The following is a 20397-nucleotide window of genomic DNA, read 5'->3' as shown; positions in this document are numbered from 1 at the left end:
TGAGCCATATCCCCAGCCCAAACAAACTACTGTGTTTTAAGGGTTAAGCCACACAGAAAATTTTCAACCTGATAATAACAGATTGGAATCATGTCTAGAATTCCTACTGTCAGATAAGGACTACATAGTAATCCTCTTATAATTTTTCTATGTTCTTCAAGAACCTAAAAGGAAGGAAAACATGGGTCTTACTTGGCGGAAGAGGCATGCTATATAAACAGAATAAAGCTTCATAAATGTCATCTCAGGCCCTCCTACTGGTGACATTAAAAAACCATCTTTCATAAAAAATGTAACCCAACCCTCACTGGCAAAATATCCTACAGAAAGGAGATGACCTGGATTTCATTTCTATCTGTCAACACTAAAGTCATTAATTCAAGTAATTCAAAGTAACCTTTTAGTTATAGCAGCTCCCTGGGGTGGACTTACTCTCCTTAAATATATTTTAATAACCAGAATAATTTTGATCACATTCTTTTCTGAGTTTTGCAAATATTTACTATAAAATCAGTACCCACATAGAAAAGAAGTATAACAAATCTGAGCTTTATTTTTATCAAATGTTTATATTCCTGATCATAACCATAAATGTTCAAACGTTTCTTATGCAAAAGTAAAGGTAAAATTTCCATGAATTTTTAAAATAAGATCTTGAAAAACAAAAAACTAATCCTGCCACCTCTGGGATGGTACTTAGATCCAACTTAAAAAACAAAAATATAGACTCCTTATGGGCAGGAAATATGCCTTATGCCACTAGTTGCCTACTGAATAACATGTTAGCTGAATTGCTAAAAGGATAAGGCTGCAAGATAACACTGGCCACTGAATGTGAGAAAGATTAGAGAAAGAAATGACCTCACATTTCCATAATGGTCATACCTTGATCCCCAAATAGATCTGCGCAGCCTCTTCCCTATGGGTCTAAAGAGGAGAAATTTCCCTTTTTCTGCATCCCAAATGCTAATTAATGTTAATATAGCCCAATGAGAGAATGTTGACAGGATGATTAAGAACTTCAAGAAATCAAGGAAAACAAGGGATTTTTCTACCATGAGTTTCATGCAACCCCAAAGAGGAATAGATGGGTAGCTGGTGATACAGAACACAGTACAGCTTTTGTCTTCTCCACTTCAGCTGCGCATTAGGCAGAATTAGTTTTCATGTTGTTTTGGGGACTTTAATGTCATTTGGACAAACAATGTAAAGGCAACATAATCAAGACCACTCAAACAAATCTTTTCAGTCAGAACTGTATCCTGTGATGCAGGACTGACTCCACAGGGATGATCCACTGCTTTCCATGGGTGGGCATGGGTCAAATAAAGGAAGGAATTTTGGTTTTGTTGTACAGCCAAATACTCAGTATTCAGTCTGCCAAGGAATGAAATGATCTCCTCCAGTTTTAGAAACAATGAGCTCTGTGGAAACTGGTCACAGAGCCCTCTGTTGGAGGAGGAAACTATGCATTTACAGATCTCCTTTTTCTCTTGCTTCAATCAGTAACTAAGTTTCTCCTGGAACAAGAGAGAATAAAATGAAATATGTAAGTATAAACTGTAGCTGGCGACACGAAGCAGAATTCCTGTTTAGATTCAGAACATGGCCAGCCCCCCAAATCCTGAGATGACACACCCCGAGGTATTACAGGCATTGTAAAAACACAGCCCAGGTCTGCAGTTTGGGATGATAACTCCATGGAGCCCTAGCTGTGGCACACCACCTGTGCTCCTGAGGTCCTGCTGTGCTTTCTACTTCTGTGTTTTGGCATACAGCACTCTTCCCTATCCCAGAATGCTGGCTTTCTTTAGGCTACCGGGTGGATTCCTACTAGCTCTTCAATCCCCAGCTTGTATGTGATTTCCTTAGGGAATTTTTCAATAAAATCCTCATCCACCCACTCTCGACTTCACAAAGCCAATTATTTCCTCCACCAAGCTCCTTGTCTGTTACCTAGCACTTTTTTCTATGATTCCATCTAACACACTGTGTAGTAATTATATGTTTACACATCTGGCTTCCAGAACAGATGGTAAGTCCTTGGGGCATGAGTTAATTTTTTTTTTATTACATTCCTAGTACCCCACATGCTGCCTGGTTCCTAGTAGCCATTTAATACATCTGATAAATTAACAGGAAAAGAGGTTTTAAGTTCAAAATAGCATTTGTTTTTCCTTCTTATAAAATTCTTCCATGCTCTTTAAACCATTTCATGAATGCTCTTTTTTCTTCAGTATCTTATGTAAACTTTTCTATCTAATTCATGTTAAATTAAAAGGAGAAAAAAGCATATACATAGTTATTGCAAAATATATTTTCATAGGCACACAGATCTTTTTATAGAGTCTGTACACTGTGACATACCAATAAACAAAGCAATGAAGACAGACAAGGAGAGAACAGGAAATAGAAGTGAGATACTAAGAACTGGGTTGCATATAGCTTGTTATTGCAAGATTCTTTCCTGTAGCTCATGTTTAGCTCTTTGTTATTCTTCAATGATATAATACAAGTATGCCTCAAGACCCTTCTAGAATTCTAGTGATTATATATGATAATTCCTTATATGCTCAACTTTCTATATATTTATATATAAATTTCCTTTCACCAATTATACCATAGAAGTATAATTTCCTGAGTGAAAAGCACCTTTAAAATTTTGGGGTTTGGGGTTTTTTTTTTTTTTTTTTTTGGTACAGTACTGGGGATTTACCCAGGTCCTCATGCTTGCTAGGAAAGCACTATACCACTGAGCTACATTCCCTATCCTTAAAATATATATATTTTTAAATTTTATAATTTTAATATAAATATAAATTATATCTCATTTAAATTGGGATGTTCTTTTCTCATTGCCATGGTGTAATCTGATGAATGAGTGAGTTTACTTTTTTTTTTTTTTTTTTTTTTGGTACCAGGGATTGAATCCAGGAGCTCTTAACCACTGAGTCACATCCCCAGCCCTTTAATGTTTTATTTAGAGACAGGGTCTCACTGAGTTGCTTAGGGCCTCACTAAGTTGCTGAGGCTGGCTTGGAACTTGAGATCTCCTGCCTCTGCCTCCTGAGTAGCTGGGATTACAGGTAGGTAACACCATGCCCAGCACATTTTATACATTCTATTTAGACATACAGTTGTAAATCTTTCATCTTAAAAGATCAAAATCATGAAAAGAAATTAATTATATTAAAATGCATTTACATCCTTCAAGTTAGGAAAAAAGATAATGGAAATCTTTAATAAAGCTAACGAAATTATATATAACCCCATGCTGTCTAGTCCAATTACTGATTTAGGAACCTGGGCTGTCACAGAAGACTCAACTCCAAATGATCTTGTCTTGAGCCTGTATTTTAATCACAATGCCAATCAATAAATAGGACAGCCAAGGTAATAACAGTGGTTTTCAGAACATGTCAATGAGCCTCCTAGAAATCTTTTCAGTTCTATCTTGATAGGAAACAGTGTAGTGAAGCCAGGGAGGAACTCAGGTCAGGATATCTGAGCAAAGATTTAGGAGGTTCATGGAAAAACAATAATGTGACTATAAAGCTTTAGACATAAACCACTAGATATAATAAAAATAATGGAAGAGATAAATAATTATGACAATATTTTTTCAATAAACATAGTTAACTTAAAAAAACAAAAACACCTAAATTTTTGAAAAATGAATACTTTTACATTTTAAAACCACCTTTAGATGCCTGTGCCTAACAATTATATATAGGATTATTTTCTAGAGTTCTTCTTTCTTTGTTTAGTCACAAGGGTGTGGGTCAAATCCAGATCTGTTTGACTCAATGCAGCACTGCACTCAGGGTAACTGAAAAGCCAGCCCTTTGACGTCATCTCTTCCTTAACAATCACTTCAAAATCATATAAAACAGCAGGTCCACCCTTCCTTTGTAGAGTCAGATGCTGAAGGCCACATTGCTTGGTTAAGTAGAGAAATAATTCTAATTATAGCAGTTAACTTACCTTGAAGAACTTCCATGGGGAGGACAGTCCAGGCATTTTCCAGGTAGGAAATATAAATATAGCGAGCTGTATTGCAGGCCAGGCCAATGTACAGAACCCTATAAAAAGCAAAGGAAAGTTAATTAAGCCCCAAAGACTAAACACAAAATCTACAAATATTACCTACTTTTTACCCTCCATCATTGAACAGATAGGGTTCCAAACCTAGGGGAAGGTAAGCTATAGGACAATTAAATTTACCCATGATTTAGGAACAAGAATACTGCTTCTAATATATCTGTCTTCAGCCTTTCCCAAATGCTTAATATAAAAGCGAACATCGCCCTTCCTAAAACTTTAATTAGTAACAGAGACAATGTTTTTTTTTAAGATAGCCTGGGCACACTCCCATCTGTAATGACATTACTGGCTTCCTTCCAGGTGGCTGGAGGGTAAATATGCCTGGGATTGTAGCCACTTCACAACGACCGGAGAAAGAACAGGATAAAAATCAGAACATGTGAACATGATTGTGGTCTCACTTATAATACCCAGGACATCAAGCAGTGTCACAGGGAGACTCTTAAGGTCACTAAAAATGATCGTCTATTGATGGATAATAAACTATTTGGAAATCAAATATTTTTCCTGTCAGTTCAAGTGATAGATGTTCACTACTTTAAAAAATATCCATGACATCACACACTTACAAAACTAATATATATTAATCTCTTGCCTCCCCCACCCCCGTTCATTATTACTACAAAAAATATAAGTAAAAACAAAATAAGCAAAGGACTAAAGTGGTGCACCCAAGCATAAAGTTACACTCTCTCCCATTCTGAACTGGGCAGGCTGGTTTGGAAGCAAATGGTTCCTGCTTCTCTGTACTAAACAAACAGCCTGATGAGGAATTTCTCTTTCTCCGTCTTTTTTCATTTTCCTAACCTTAATGCTTTTCTTGTTTTCTGATGCCAACATGACAGTCAGTGGTATTTTCCTAATCCTGCTCTGCTAACTTTTTATATTACAATCATTTCTATAAAAATTGTCCTCTTTTTCCCATCCTTGAATCAATCACAAGACAGACTATGCTCTCAGGTGCCCAGCTGGGACTGATTTTAATTAAATGTGGAACAAAAGGATGGGGAAAAGACAAAAGAAAAAAAAAGGATTGGGTTTGAGGAGGGCTAGGAAATGGATATTAGAAAAAACTTAGGAGATCCTCCGTGAATTATTAAAAAGGCCTGGGTCACTTAGTTCTATGAATATTATATTCTTTATACTTGTGTGGTTTGATGAAATAAGTATATTTCAGTTCTGTTTCATAAAAATTTTGTTGAACATGCTTGCTACTGATCCATCTATCAAACTCCCTCAACTAGGCAGGAAAAAAACCCACAGGAAATTAAAATGCAAAATGCACTACAGAAACACAAAACAAGATCCAGGAACCTCTTTTTGCTCCTTTTTAAAGTTCTAAACCAACTCTAAGTTAGGCTAAGAGGATAGCCTCTACTTAGCCTAACTCAGGGGCCAGCAACATTTTCTGTTAAGGGTCATAACCTCTATAGTTTAGGTTTCCTGGGCCACATGGTCTTTATAACAACCACTCAACTCTGCTCTGCTGGTGTGAAAGGAGTGCAGATAATATGTAAGTAAATAAGCCTGTCTACACTCTAGTAAAATTTAATTATGAACACTGAAATTTAAATTTCATATAACTTTTATGTGTCAAAAAATATTATTCTCCTTGTGACTTTTTTCAGCCATTTCAAAATGTAGAAATGATTCCTAGTTCATGAGTCATACAAAAAGAGGCAGCAGGCCAGATTTGGTCCTTAGGCCATAGACCTAACCCCTGGCCTAAGTTGTTAATTCTTAACCTTGGCTATGTATCAGGTTTACTCTGGTAATTGTTTAGAACGACAGATGTCAAGGCCTACCCATCTCAATAAAGATCTCTAGGCTGAAATGCAGATATGGTGCTTCTGAAAGCTCCCCAGGTGGTTCTGATAACTGAGTCAGCCAGGAGAATCACTGGTGTAACTCATTCCAACCTGTCTTCAGTAACACTTTCCCATAATCCTATCATACAGTATATTTGGTAATCCACCTTCCTAAGGTTCACATTGCCTGTGTTCAACCTTTCTTTCAAGCCTGACTCTGAATCAGAGTTGCCATGACAACTGCTATGCAATCCAATGTGGGCCATAATACAAAGCTCCTGGCTAAAGTAACCCAAAGTCAATTAACCCATTTTAGGAAGTAGAGGATGCTTTGCCTTCAAACCTCTACCCATGTGCAATTCACTCACTGGAGCTACTGATCCATAGCTTCTGGGACTCTTAGGTCTCAGACTGCCACCAAGAGCTTGCTATAGACTTCACTTCTTTCCCACATTTCTAATGTCAAAACTGATATTCCTTTAGCACCAAACAGGTGCCCTAAAAAAGAAAAGCAAAATAAGAAGTATCCACAGCAAGGTACTCTCTCTCTGACACTCAGTTTCCTCATGTCTCAAGTAGGATAACAGTATCTCTTCTGCAAATTTGTGGAAACACTTATAATACAATGATTCACCCAAAATAATCACTCAAGTAATGATAGTATTTTCATTATTTTAGAGAAAAGTATCCAAGAAATTCCCTTTGGTTTTCTAAAAGAACTTTATCCCAGAATTGCAAAAGAGGAACCTGTTAGTATTTGAATCGCAAATGTCCCTTAAAGTCTCATATGTTGAAGGTGTGGTCCCCAGCTGATAGCCTTGTTGGGAGGTGGTGAAACCTTTAGGAGATAGGGTCAAGTGGAAGGAAGTTAGGTCATTGAGGACCTGCCCTTGAAGGGAATATTAGGACCCTGGCCCCTTCCATATTCTCTTTGCTTTCTTATTGCCATGAGATAAACACTTTTACTCCGTGGCCTGCTCCCTACCATGACTGCTTTGCTACAGGCCAAAGCAACAAGGACAACATGGACTGATATCTTGAAAACTGTGAGCCAAAGCAAATCTATCCACCCAACCTCCTACCCCCACCTTGTCCCCTTCAATGTTGGGGATTGAACCCAGAGCCTTATAATGCTAAGCCAATGTTCTACCACTGAGTTATATCCCCAGTCCAAACTTTCATCTTTTGATTTGTTATCTCAGGTATTTTGTTGCAGTGACAGAAAGCTGACTAATATACAGCCCAGCATTCTTCCTCACCAACTATTTTGGGGAGACCATGGTTTCAAGAAACTAGCACAGATAAAATTATGAGCATAAAGAAAGGCAGCATTTGGATCTATGAAAAGGCAAAGATAAAAAAAAATATTTATTCAATAATCATTGAAAAGTGCAACTAAAGAATTTTTTTAATATCTGAACTTAAGCTGCCATATTATTCCATTTTATAGACTGAATTTTGCCCAGAATTCATAATTCCTAACCTCTAGAATCTCTGAATATGACTATATTTGGAGATAAAGGTTTTGAAGAGGTAAGGTGAAATGAGGTCATATTGGTGGGTCCTAATTCAATGTGACTCATGTCTTTAGAAGAAGAGAGTAGGAGACAGGCATGGGGGAAAGCTGTGAAGTCACTGGAAAATGAGCCACAGGGAGGGGCCTTCGAAAGAAATCAACCCTGATGACACCTTCATCTTGGACTTTGAGACTCCAGATCCATAAAGAAATAAATTTCTGTTTTTTTAGGCCACCAAGTCTGTGGATTTTGTTATGGCAGCCCTAGAAAACTAATACATTCACTCTCACAAAATTAAGGATTTGCTGATAAAATGAAATTTATAATGTGTTTTACTAGATCATCTTATAGATCACCAAATGCTTCTTTATGTGTGGTGTAGAGCACATGTTCAGAGTCCCAGAATATCCCTGGGCTCTAAGGTCTGGAAACACAGATGAACAACCTAAAAAATGCTTCTCGATAAGACACAGATACCTATTAAACATCTGTAGTGATAAAGGTCAGTAATAACGTCACTCTTTTCCTTTTTCATAACAGGAAGTCAGTAATAAAAGTAGGCAAGAAACAAAGGCAATTTTAAAACAAGTGGTTGGTATAAGTAAAGTTATCTACAAAGAGGAATACAACTAGTAAGAGGGGATATATAACTATACCATGGAAAACCTAAATCGCTTGTTAGATATCTTTATTCTATATTTGTGCAAACTATAAAAGTATGAGAAAAGGTACTTATGAAATTCTAATTTCTTATACAACCACAGTTCACAGTATTAGCAGTTGGTTGGTAATAATCTGATAATAAAACTGATACTTTTAAAAACAGTCTTCAAGAAGTAGATAACAATTAATTGTGAAGTCACTCTGGAATTTCTTACAGAATGTAGGTTAGACATAATGCCCTATTTTTCTAAATTTAACCAACTATAGTGTGGCTGAATGCCCCATAAGAACCATACAGAACTATAATGTGTATGAATTTCCTCAAAAAACATTTATTGATACACCACTATATGCTAGTATACATTGTACTGGACCCAAGGGGAATAAAAATGAAGAAGAAATCTTCCTTGCCAGAAGAAACAGTCTACTGGGGAAAAAAAGACACATAAGCAGGAAAGTTAAATACAAGTAAAATAAAATATGCTAAGAGGGGGTGGGGTTGTGGCTCAGTGGTAGAGCGCTCTCCTCGCCCATGTGCGGCCCTGGGTTCGATCCTCAGCACCATATAAAAATAAATAAATAAAATGAAGGTATTGTGTAACTAAAAAATAAATACAAAATAAAATATGCTAAGAGTACATGGGAACACAAAGATCAGGCCCTTAGCTTACGGGAGTTCAGGGACACCCAGGGTAGGAGCAGCTAGAGACAGAAGATGGGGAATGCCCCAGGGAAGTGTAAACAAAGTGAACAGAGGTTAACTATAAAGCCACCTGGGTCTACAGCTAGAGAGGGGTTTCAAAGATACAAAAGGGGTCCTAAGCTAAGGACTGAAGAAGAGGTACCAGTGAACGATTCCAGTCCAGGCCCATTCTGGAAATTATTCCAGAGACAGCACAGGGTGTAAGCAGCAAAGAAAGGCCTAAGCAGGCCCTCCCTACAGTGCTCATCTGCCTCTTTCCATTCTCAGGGAAGGAACAGAGGTCATCACTGTGTTTCAATAAGCAGACAAGTAAATAAGGAATGATGCTGGCTCTCCAACCCAGTAGGATTATTATCTGGTTTTCTACTTTGTCTTTAAAATTGTGCAACATCCAACTAAATTCATATTTAATATCATTCCTGTATTAATAATACATTAGGAGGGAACTGGGGTTGTGGCTCAGTGGTAGAGCACTTGCCAAGCACATGTGAGGCACTGGGTTCGATCCTCAGCACCACATAAAATAAACAAAATAATACATTAGGAGGATGGATGTGAGTAAACCGTGGTTATCCAAGTAGTTTTCAAAGGCACATGACATAACCAGTGATGCCTTAATCATTTTCATTCTAGACAAAGAAACTGATGGCCTTTGGAGACAGCTTAAGGAAAGCACTCGTTTGCCACACAGATCATTAGAAAGCATATGTAATACAATGGGGCATCTGGATTTATAAAAACAAATGCTGATACACACAAGATTCTATTCTAAACCATCCTTCCTTGCAATCTATCTGGCACAATGCTCTGCCTAGCAACCTGTCCTCTGGCCCACGTGAACGCCAAAAGGACCCACTGGCACACAGTGTCCTAATCCTCCTCCAGCCATCACTCAGCTCCATCTCATACCAGGTCTGTGTCCTTTACCTGTGATCACTGCATCACAGGTTTGCCACATAACACTTATCTCCATTGTGACTACACATCCACAACCTGAAAGCATTTCCATGGAGGGTTCTATGTTATATCCATTTTATCCCCAGTGCCTGACACACAACAGGCAGTCAATAAAATATTCAAGATCTAGAGGGAAAATATGAATGCTCTAAATAAAACACCAGTTAACAAATATGTAACAAACACAATCTGTGCTAAGTGCTAGGGATACAGTGGTGGAAAAGATATATACTATGCACATATTGTACTTACAATTACATGTGTGTATTTATTTTAAGATTCCTAGTTATGGTACAGGAATAAGTTATGAGTTTGTGAAAGAATGAATTGACTTAATTCATTAAAAAAAACAGATGTATACAATTGGCAACATTTTTGACTAAAGTTAATAGACTTTGTTGAAGATAAACATGGTAGTAATTCAATGAAGAGCTGGCTATGGTTTGCTTTTTTGGAACATCCTGAAGCTCCATGCAATGTGCAAAAAGCAGATAACAGAGTTCTGTTCCCCACAGGCCTATCTCACCAAAAGAAGAAAAGCTAGCATACAAGCCACAAAGCATAGAGTCAATGGCATGCTCCTGGCACAACTGAAGGGATCTCCACTAGAGTCCTCAGAGGCCATCAAGCTTCTATTACCAACGGGTATTGCTAGCCACTGAACCACCCTTGTAAAACTGAGCATAAGAACCACAAGGTCTACAAAAGAGTAAAAGGGAAAGACACAACAGCCATTTAGCTATGTGTGTTTTTTGTATCTATTAATCGCTCCCTCTATTGTTCCTACTAGAAACCAAAAAGATAAAAGTGAAGCCTGAGTCTCTGATGCTCTTAACTCATTCTTTATTTTGCTACCTTCAGAAATCTCCTCTCTAAATGATTGACAAACTAAGAATATAATTATTGTCACCATCAGCATGGTCATTGCTGGTTCCCTGACATAGTTACATCTCTCCATTATTCTTTTAATTTATCTGTTTTCTTAGGGTGTGTCCATCATCCTGGTATAAAATTAATGATGTTGAAAAACAAATAAAACCTTGACTAATGGAACAGAACCACTTGGAAAACAGAATATGCTATTTCATTGTTATATTTTTCAATTAGGTGAAAGCTGAATGACTAAAAACATAACTCCCCCCCCCCAATTTTCTTTAAAAATTGTTCATGATAAGGCCTAAGTACACATACATGGACACTTGGCATAGCAATTAATTTGAAGAAGGCCTCAAGAGTTTCAGCTGCTCCTAAACTAAATCTGAGGGAACTAAATAAATTCATTAAAATTCAGGCTGAAGGGGGCTGGGGTTGTGGCCCAGTGGTAGAGTGTTTGCCTAGAACGGATGAGGCACTGGGTTGGATCCTCAGCACCAAATAAAAATAAATAAATAAATAAATAAAAATAAAGGTATTGTGTTTATCTACAACTAAAAACTATTTAAAAAAAAAAACAATTCAAGCTGAAAGAATATCATGACCAAATCAAAAAGTGACAATAATCCCACCATCCTGACTTTGGCCAGACCATGGCAGAAGTGAATACAATTAAAGGCACCAGATTTTAAGAGATCACTGACAAAAAGAAAGAGAGAGAGAAAAGAAAAAAGCCAGAATATAGAGGGGAAAGACAATAGAGGTGCTGAATAAGATGATCTAGAAGAAATCCCTGAGGGAACTGGGACCTTCAAGATAGTGAGGGGCCTTCCTGCTAAAGATAAGTTGGGCCCACAGTCACACCTGGGAGCAGGCAATACAGTAGAAGCTACTATCTTAGCTGCCTCTCTTTTCAGCTGAACTTGAGCCTGGAGATTCCTGGGACCTGCAGCACAGGCCTGTCCTACAGGAGAGTAGGTTATTAGAAGGAAGAACCCAGGGTCTGGTTATGTCACTTGAGACCTGGTTAAAGCTGCACCTAAGGCCATGTGCTGCATTTCTCAATTAGACAATATATTCCCTGTTCTGTTTAATTCACTTTGAGTAAGGTTTTCTGCCACTTCAACTGAGAGTCCTAAATGATACAAAATCCTGGTTGCCTTGGGAGGTAGCAAGTTCAATATCACCAGAAGTAGCCAAGCAAAGGCTAGGTAACCATGAGTCAAGGATTAGAGAGAAGGGAAGATAAATAGGAATGGAGCTAGTCCTGCATGACTGCATGAGTTTGCTAGGGCTGCCATAACAAATAGCATTCACTGAGTGGTTTGAACAACAGGAATTTATTGTCTCACAGTTCTGGGGCTAGAAGTGCAAGATCAGGGTGTTAGCAGGGTTGGTTTCTTCTTAGGCCTCCTTCCTTGGCTTGAAGATGGCCATCTTTTCCCTGTCACCACAAGGTCTTCCCTCTATGCTTGACTGTGCCCCATCTCCTCTTCTCATAAGGTCCCACCTAATTACCTCCTTTTAACTTAAACATTTCCTTAAAGGCTATAACTCCAAATACAGCCATACTCTGAGGTTCTAGGGGTAAGGACTCCACCATATGAATTTTCAGGTGACAAAATTCAGCCCATAAAATGTTCCCCAAGGTCACTTTTGACCCCAACATAGAGCAAAATTTAGTAAAGAGCTATTTACTCCATGGACTACCCATCAAGGATTGATAGCAATGGTACCTTCCCTGGGCCTCTGCAGTCAGACTGAAGCTGTATCTTTAGTGGAGGATTGTTCAGGATTTTGCACAACCTAATCTAGTCACATTTACTCATTTATTTTATCTGGGGGATTGCTATTTACTTTTCCAGTGGTTGATACAAAACAAAAGGCTTGTACAAACATGACTAATGAATGCCTTTTCACAATGAGCAGCACTGTGACATTGCTGCATTGGGCCGAGGTGGTGGAATTCAAGGCACCCTTGAAGTGGGCTTCGCTTAGAAGTGGTTATAGCTTTTCTGCTTATGAAAAGTTCAAGTTAGCACGCAAAGAAAAATTACAAAGCCTTGTACAAATGCATAAGCTACCATTAAATAAAATACAGCTATTTCAGCAAGAGCAATCATGCCTTTTACAAGTTCTGCCTGAGCCAGTACATAGAGAAGTGCCTAAGATTTGGAGGCCCCAACTTCCATTCAGGTCAATTAATTAAAAAAAAATTTGTACAGCAATCCAAGCACTGCTATGATAAATCACATCCCCTGTCACTGGCTAGACTGCTGTCACAGCATGGCATAAATAAGTTTGCATGGATGGCTTTGTGCACATTTTTGATTTAGCAGCAAAAACCATTTGAAGTCTGAGTACTGGGGTAAAGGGTAAAGGTAGGCAGGGAGTGGGAAGGTTTGATGGATGGTTTTTCACATACTAAAATCAAATAAAGCAGAAAATTAGATTACTGGAGACAGAACTAAAAGAAGCCATAGCATTACCTCCAATCCTCTCGTTTCATAGCTCAAGAAAAGAGAGGCCACAGTGTTAGACCAGTGGAAGATCCAGGTCCCTGTCCCCCTTGCATCACAGCACTCTATTGGAGGTAATAGCAATGTGCTATTTTTCTTCTCTAAGGTAGGGCCCTATTGCAGAAGACTGGCATCATTAGTGTGGATATACTTCTGGACACAGCTGTGCATTTGGATTAAGGATGCTGGCTGGATGTTCGTGTTGGCTTTAGAACATGGCTAACATTTTAAACTTTGATGAATCATTGCAAAGACTGGGCTAAGAGGAAACTAGAAAAGCAAGTGCCATGCAGCAGCTGTCTAATATCCTGGATCTCAAAAGAAAACCTTACCCAAAGGCAAAATTATGTGTTATGAGATGAAATGGGCCAAAAGACCATTTCTGCTGAAGTAGCCACAGAAATCACAGGTGTCAATGCTGAGCCAGAATAAAAGGTGGGCCAGGGTTTCCACCCCTACCTGCAGGCCAAATGGGGGCTGCATCCAGCAGGTGAACTTTGAGATGAAATAATCGGAGTTGACTGCATGGCTGGGAAAGAAGCAGAAACCAGGGACACTGCTTACATACACATAGCCAAGGGAAGAGTATTTTTCTTCTCCAAGGTAAGGCCCTATGCAGAAGACTGGCAGCATTAGTGTGGATATACTTCTGGACACAGCTGTGCATTTGGATTAAGAGTGGCAGAGGCAGGGTCTGATAGGAGTCTCCCTAACCACAGGTGCAGGCTGCATCCATCATCTAGGTCTTATAGGCCTCTATAGCAGGCTGGGAAGTAGCTTGAGCTGGGCTCACCCCTCATTCCATCAGGGGACTGAAAGGAGTCCTGATCTCTTCCATTCCCTGATTCCTGATGCAGTTCCACATGACTCACTGTGAAGAGTCTTAACTCCCCAAAGGCCACACTGGGTATTGAGTCACCTCCTCTTTTTCTTGAACTTGCTCTAGTTTTCAAACTTAATGCAATCCTAATTATGCTAAACATATTCTGTCTGAAGTACAATTTAAGGTGTGCATTTTTCAAGTAGGAAAAAATATAACATAATAAACTCCTACCCTAAGCCTGTCAATTAGTAAACTTTTATAAGAAATTCTGCTCTTATTTTTTTTAAATAGGAACTCCAACTGAATAAATTTTGTTCAAAGCATTCCTGTCCCTCTTTTTGTAACATTACAGAGTTATAACCCTCATACCAATATTTCAATCTTCTATCATATTCTCCTTTTTTTAAAAGCATTTTCCCAGTTAGTTCCCTGTTTATTCCTGTGGATAATCTCCTGGAAGTTTTATTGCAGAGGAAATTAAGGTCCTGAAAAGTGAACCAAATTTCCAGAGTCATGTAGCTAAACATCACAGAACAGCACAGCTGGGTCTTCTGCTGCCTTGTCCCAGGCCTCTCCACCACTGGCAAAGCCTTCCCATCCTGATCACAAGCCTTTAGGGAAATTTAAAAGGTGATCTTTTTCTTATACATTAATGATCACTTTACCTTAAAATCTTGTTTCACTTAGATTTGCTATAATATTCTACCTATATTTGAAACATATTATATTTTTACAAAAAATCATTAACAGAGCCAGGAATAAAATAATTAATAGTAATGAATTAATAGTAATTAATATTAATTCAACTAATAGTAATTAAATAATAATGATACTAGTCTCCATGTACTTCAATGACACTAATATAAGTGTCTGATACCTATAAAAGACCATGAGATTTGTAAGCCAGAGAACCTGAGCCGATATCCCACTTTCCTCTCAGAAAGGTAAATTTTGGACAAATTATAGTAAATTGGTTCTTTCTTAGACTTGCAGGGTGGATGTGCTCAACCAAGGTGCATGCTACCAGAAATGCACACACATGCAGGAACAATTAAGGATGGTCCTGGATTCACTCCTACTGGGTTAAGCCACAGGTTCCTATGCTAGTGACCTTTGACTCTAAGAATATTTGAGAATCCAAAGGCTCTACACCCACTTTAGCCTCTTCTTGCTGACTCTCTGTTTAGAGATGTATATTAGTTTGCTTGGGCTGCCACAGCAAGAAACCATAGACTGGGTGGCTTAAACAACAATTATTTCCCAAATTTTCTGGAGCCTGAAAACCAGACAACAGGGTGCTAATATGGTTTCTGTTTTTTACCATAAGAAAAGCAGAGTAAGCCAAGTGCATGCCTTACTGCAGGTGTGTGAGAGTTCCTCTAGTCTGCTGGGTTTCTGTTCTCGAGACTAAAAGGCTCAGGGTTTACTCCAGTTGAACTGAGCTGACTGGGCTGCGCAAAATAACCACACAAGAGACACAAATACCTTTTTCTTGGGGGTCACTGTGAAGGCTCCTCTGACCTTAAGGGTCCACAGGAAGAGAGAGCGAGAGCACACGCTGACCCCTTTTATTGAGGAGAAGCTATTCAAATGAGGCAAGGGGTCAGGTTTCAGGGGGCTGAGTCTATCTTCGTGATGTCCACTGTCAGCAGGTTGACTGACACCTGGGTAGGCCACACCCAAGGGCAGAGTAAGAGAAGGGGACACACACAAGGCACTTCCATGGAAGATTCTATCCTAAACAGAACAAGGGGTTATATTACAAAGGAACAGGTGAGCATAGCTTCACCCATGGGCTATAGCAAGACACACCCATGCACGAGACACTGACCCTTGAACCCAAGAAGGGTGGGGAAAGCTCTGCCACATTTCTGTGACTGAGCGCCTCACCACCCAGCTGGGGAGTGTGACTCAGTCACATGCAAGGTTGGTCTCCCACACAGTCTTTATCTTAAAATGCAATTTTCAGGCCATAAGTAACATCCAACTTCAGCATCAATACAGACTGCTAAATTGGCCTCTACAGTGACCACCTAGGTAATGAATGTGTCAGAGCATCTTTGCTCTTGTCCAGTGCACACCTTGACCATCACCTTGGCCTGTTAGGGGCCCTTGTTAGAATACTTTCTTGGGGCAGTCTGCAACCACAAAAATGAGGACACAGGTGAAGTTAGTCCTGCTCTTTTTAACTAAGGGAGTTGCCTCATTGACCCAGAAATTGAAGATAAAGAGAAACCAAAAGTGACACAACTAACTAAAAGCCCTGGATGCAGTTGCACTGCCTGGCAACAATAGCCTTTTGTTCTGAGCTATGAATAACTCGATTATAGGTAGTGTTGTTATAAGTCATCCTGGTAGCTATGATATTATATGGTAATGAATTTCTTTGCAAAACTGTTCTTTCAAGGAACTACAAAGACCAAATTACTCACTTCAACTCCTGATCATAAATTCATCTATTTTTTATATTCCATGGTTTATAATTCAATAATAAGAATCTATACTTGAAATAACTCTAAGAGGCTTTTCCTATGAAAATGGGTATCAACATCTTTGAAGGTCAAGTGGGAAATAGAAAAGTAGAAATCTACCCACATATAAATAATAATAGCTACAATTACAATTATTTTGCATGTAAGCAATGACAGAGATGGAAGTTTATAGTCACCAAGCCCTAAGGAATGGCATTAAGAAATATATAAAGAGTTTAAGATTTTTTTTTAGTTTTAGATGAACACAATATCTTTATTTTATTTTATTTATTTATTTTCATGTGGTGCTGAGGATAGAACCCCAGTGCCTCACATGTGGTAGGCAAGTGCTCTACCACTGAGCTACAAACCCAGCTCCAACAGTTTGATTTTTATATGGCTTATTTTTATCAACAGACGTTTTCTTGATTTTGTTTTGTGCTATGATATAGACTACATGTGTGAGATATGTCCTACAGGAATTAATTGAGACAAAAATAATCCATAATTGCTTATATTTTAACAACTCTGAAGTTTGCCAGTTTGTACAAAATGAAAAACAAAATCCAGTGGTGATGAGCTCACACTGGCCTATCCTTATGTTCTCATCCAACCATTCATGTCTAAAAAAAGGCTGCCCATTGCACTTTGAGCTTTAAAAAAAAAAAAAAAAAAAAAAAGATCTTGTCACCAGCTTCATGTTCCGTAACTAGAAAAGCTCTAATCAGCTCCACTCTATAATAGTCATTGTGTTGACATAATAATTCCACCTCAGAGCTCTCTAAATGCATGATAATTTTTTATACTTTGTATGTCAAGACATCCTTTTGAGTTATTTTTTACTGTGCCTGTGAATCAGGGAGAGAGCAAGTGAACATCTGTGTAGTTTCTTCTGAAGTTTTCAGGACTGCATTAAACAGGAGGTCTCTTCACGCTTGTGGTGATGGCTCACAACCTGCCTTAGTGGCTCACACAGGCCAGCCATATATTCAGAGAGCAGTGCAGGGGGAGTCCCTAAATCCCCACCCACCTAAGACTCCTGGGTTCCAAAATTCCTCATCTCCTAAAACCTGGCTCATTTTAAATTTGAACCAGTACAGTCTACAAGTCACTCTAGGTTGCTGATATTTAAGCTCAGCTTTTAAGACACAGTATAAATGCCAAATAGACCAGAACCAATTATTTCTCTCTTGTACTCCCACCAATGTCAGTGGGTTGGGCAGACCCAGAAGCATCAATAAATGTCCTGCCGCTATAGCTTTCCTATCTTTGGCCAACTTGGAATTTCCAGTTCATAGTCTATTTCATTAGCTTCTTTATAAATGGAATGTACCCTCACCCCTCCTCAACTTTGAAACATCACTGGCATTGCCAAATAATTTTCTTTCAAACTTATACCCCAAAGAGCCACTGGGAATATTTTACTACTGATACCTACCTCTCCCAGTTAGCTCCACCATCTAGCTGGGTTGTTTTTTCAGGAAGCTAAGGAGCCAAACTATAGCTAGAGCAGTAAACAAAGTTCAATGTCTGTGTCTTTCTGAAGGGAAGAATACTCTGCTCAAGAGTCTAGAGTTCTAGAAGCACCCCTTAAACTAAAGCTGTGGCTCAACCTGGCTTTCCCTATTGATACAACAGCATATTCTTTAGAGTTTATAACAATTCTGTGATGATTAGAACTCAGATGAAGCTTCGTGATGTTAATCTCAGCCTGATCTCAGGAAGTAGATCTTGTCACAGGACAGGAAAATCTTGGTCTTTGGATAGTGGCAAAAGCAGTACTACTTCTGGAGAGTGTTATTGTGTGGGTGTTTTTATTTTAACTTAAGTCACAAAGAAATTTTAAAAATATTAAAATTCATACCCTTTGATTGATCAAGAGGGAGGCAGGATAACTATTTTTTCCCTGGCACCAGTGCTTAATATGTGCTCTATCTCCTTTGGCTAATTACTTACCCACTTGAAAAAGCAGGTTGTTTTGAAATATCAGTTCTAATCCTTACAGTTCAAAGGGAAAGAGGAAAAACAATCTTCCTTTTGTCCACACAGTCAATCAGTTATAGGAAGCATTAACTCCTTCTGTACTACCATGTTATGAATAATTGTAAGTTATCCTGATGAAAAAAGAAGGATTTATCATTTTTTTCCCAACTGACTCTGCAAATACAATTTCAAAACCAAGACACCAGGAGAAGAGTCAGACCTTACATTCCAAGTCATCCACCATAGGAAATGAACTATTTTCTCTTTCATGCATCCACATGGTACTAGTTATGTACCATCCTTGGAAGACTTGAAGAACCAGTTACTCAAACCATTCTCTGTGTTCTATGGTTCTGAGAAACATCAGTTGAGAAAGTCTGGCAGCACAAAAGAAAAAAAATTCTACTCCTTTAAATGGGGCATAATGTGTTGAAGGAGCATAGAACATATTGGAGTCTACTTTCAATACGTGAAATACATAGAGTCTACATTCTCTCAAATATTCTGATGAATTTAAAATAACTTGCATTCAGGGTTGTCAGGGTTATGGAATACCAATACCACCACCACCACCAAAAACAGCAGCAGTGTTTTTGCTAATGCCTGATTCCACCGAGCTTTCATAAATTCTCTTGAACTCTCTCTAGCAAGACTGCCCAATTTCAGTAAGTCCCAATTGTTGATTCTTGTTATTAACTCTTGTGCTATGGGTGTCCTATTAAGGAATTTGGGGCCTGACCCTACAATATGTAGATCGGAGCCAACTTTTTCTTCTATCAGACGCAGAGTCTCTGTTTTGATATCAAGGTCTTTGATCCATTTTGAGTTAATTTTTGTACATGGTGAGAGGAGAGGGTTTAGTTTCATTTTAGAGGTAAATAGGGAGCCTACATCCTGGGAACAAATTTTTACTCCTCACACTTCAGATAGAGCCCTAATATCCAGAGTATATAAAGAACTCAAAAAATTAGACAGCAAGATAACAAATCACCCAATCAACAAATGGGCCAAGGACCTAAACAGACACTTCTCAGAGGAGGACATACAATCAATCAACAAGTACATGAAAAAATGCTCACCATCTCTAGCAGTCAGAGAAATGCAAATCAAAACCACACTAAGATACCATCTCACTCCAGCAAGATTGGCAGCCATTATGAAGTCAAACAACAACAAATGCTGGAGAGGATGTGGGGAAAAGGGTACTCTTGTACATTGCTGGTGGGACTGCAAATTGGTTAGGCCACTTTGGAAAGCAGTATGGAGATTCCTGGGAAAGCTGGGAATGGAACCACCATTTGACCCTGCTATTGCCCTTCTCGGACTATTCCCTGAAGACCTTAAAAGAGCATGCTACAGGGACACTGCCACATCGATGTTCATAGCAGCACAATTCACAATAGCTAGACTGTGGAACCAACCCAGATGCCCTTCAATAGATGAATGGATTAAAAAAATGTGGCATCTATACACAATGGAGTACTATGCAGCAATAAAAAATGACAAAATCATAGAATTTTCAGGGAAATGGATGGCACTAGAGCAGATTATGCTTAGTGAAGCTAGCCAATCCTTAAAAAACAAATACAAAATGACTTCCTTGATATAATGAGAGCAATTAAGATTAGAGAAGGGAGGAAGAGCAGGAAGAAAAGACTAGCAATAAACAGAGACATGAAGGGGGAGGGAAAGGGAAAGAAAATGGGAATTACATGGAAATGGAGGGAGAGCCGCATTGTTATACAAAAATACATATAAGAGGCTGTGAGGGGAATGGGAAAATTAATAAGGAGAGAAATAAACTACAGTGGATGGGGTAGATAGAGAGGATGGGAGGGGAGGGGAGGGGAGGGGGGATAGTATAGGACAGGAAAGGTAGCAGAATACAACAGTTACTAATATGGCATTTTGTAAAAATGGGGATATTTAAATGATATGATTTTGAAATCTGCGTTGGGGGTAAATATGGGAGTTCA

General features: G+C 38.7%; 1 protein-coding gene across 4 annotated transcripts in view; it reads right to left on the bottom strand.

Moving 5' to 3' along the window:
* The window catches only part of MFSD6 (major facilitator superfamily domain containing 6), a 64101-nt gene that overhangs the window by 16639 nt on the left and 27065 nt on the right, over positions 1–20397 (bottom strand). For 3 of the 4 annotated variants that reach the window (XM_081261644.1, XM_081261645.1, XM_081261643.1), the window contains one exon: positions 3985–4082. In XM_081261644.1, coding sequence (XP_081117770.1) covers positions 3985–4082 — 98 coding nt within the window. Of the gene's footprint in view, positions 1–3984; positions 4083–4224; positions 4297–20397 lie in introns of those variants that run through there. The other variant, XM_081261646.1, reaches the window with a different exon arrangement.

The sequence above is a fragment of the Spermophilus citellus genome (genome assembly GCF_964194105.1).
Source record: "Spermophilus citellus genome assembly, chromosome: 11".
In the NCBI taxonomy this organism is placed as follows: Eukaryota; Metazoa; Chordata; class Mammalia; order Rodentia; family Sciuridae; genus Spermophilus; species Spermophilus citellus.
Note: the sequence above shows the minus strand (reverse complement) of the source record. Positions and strands in the feature narration are given on the sequence as shown.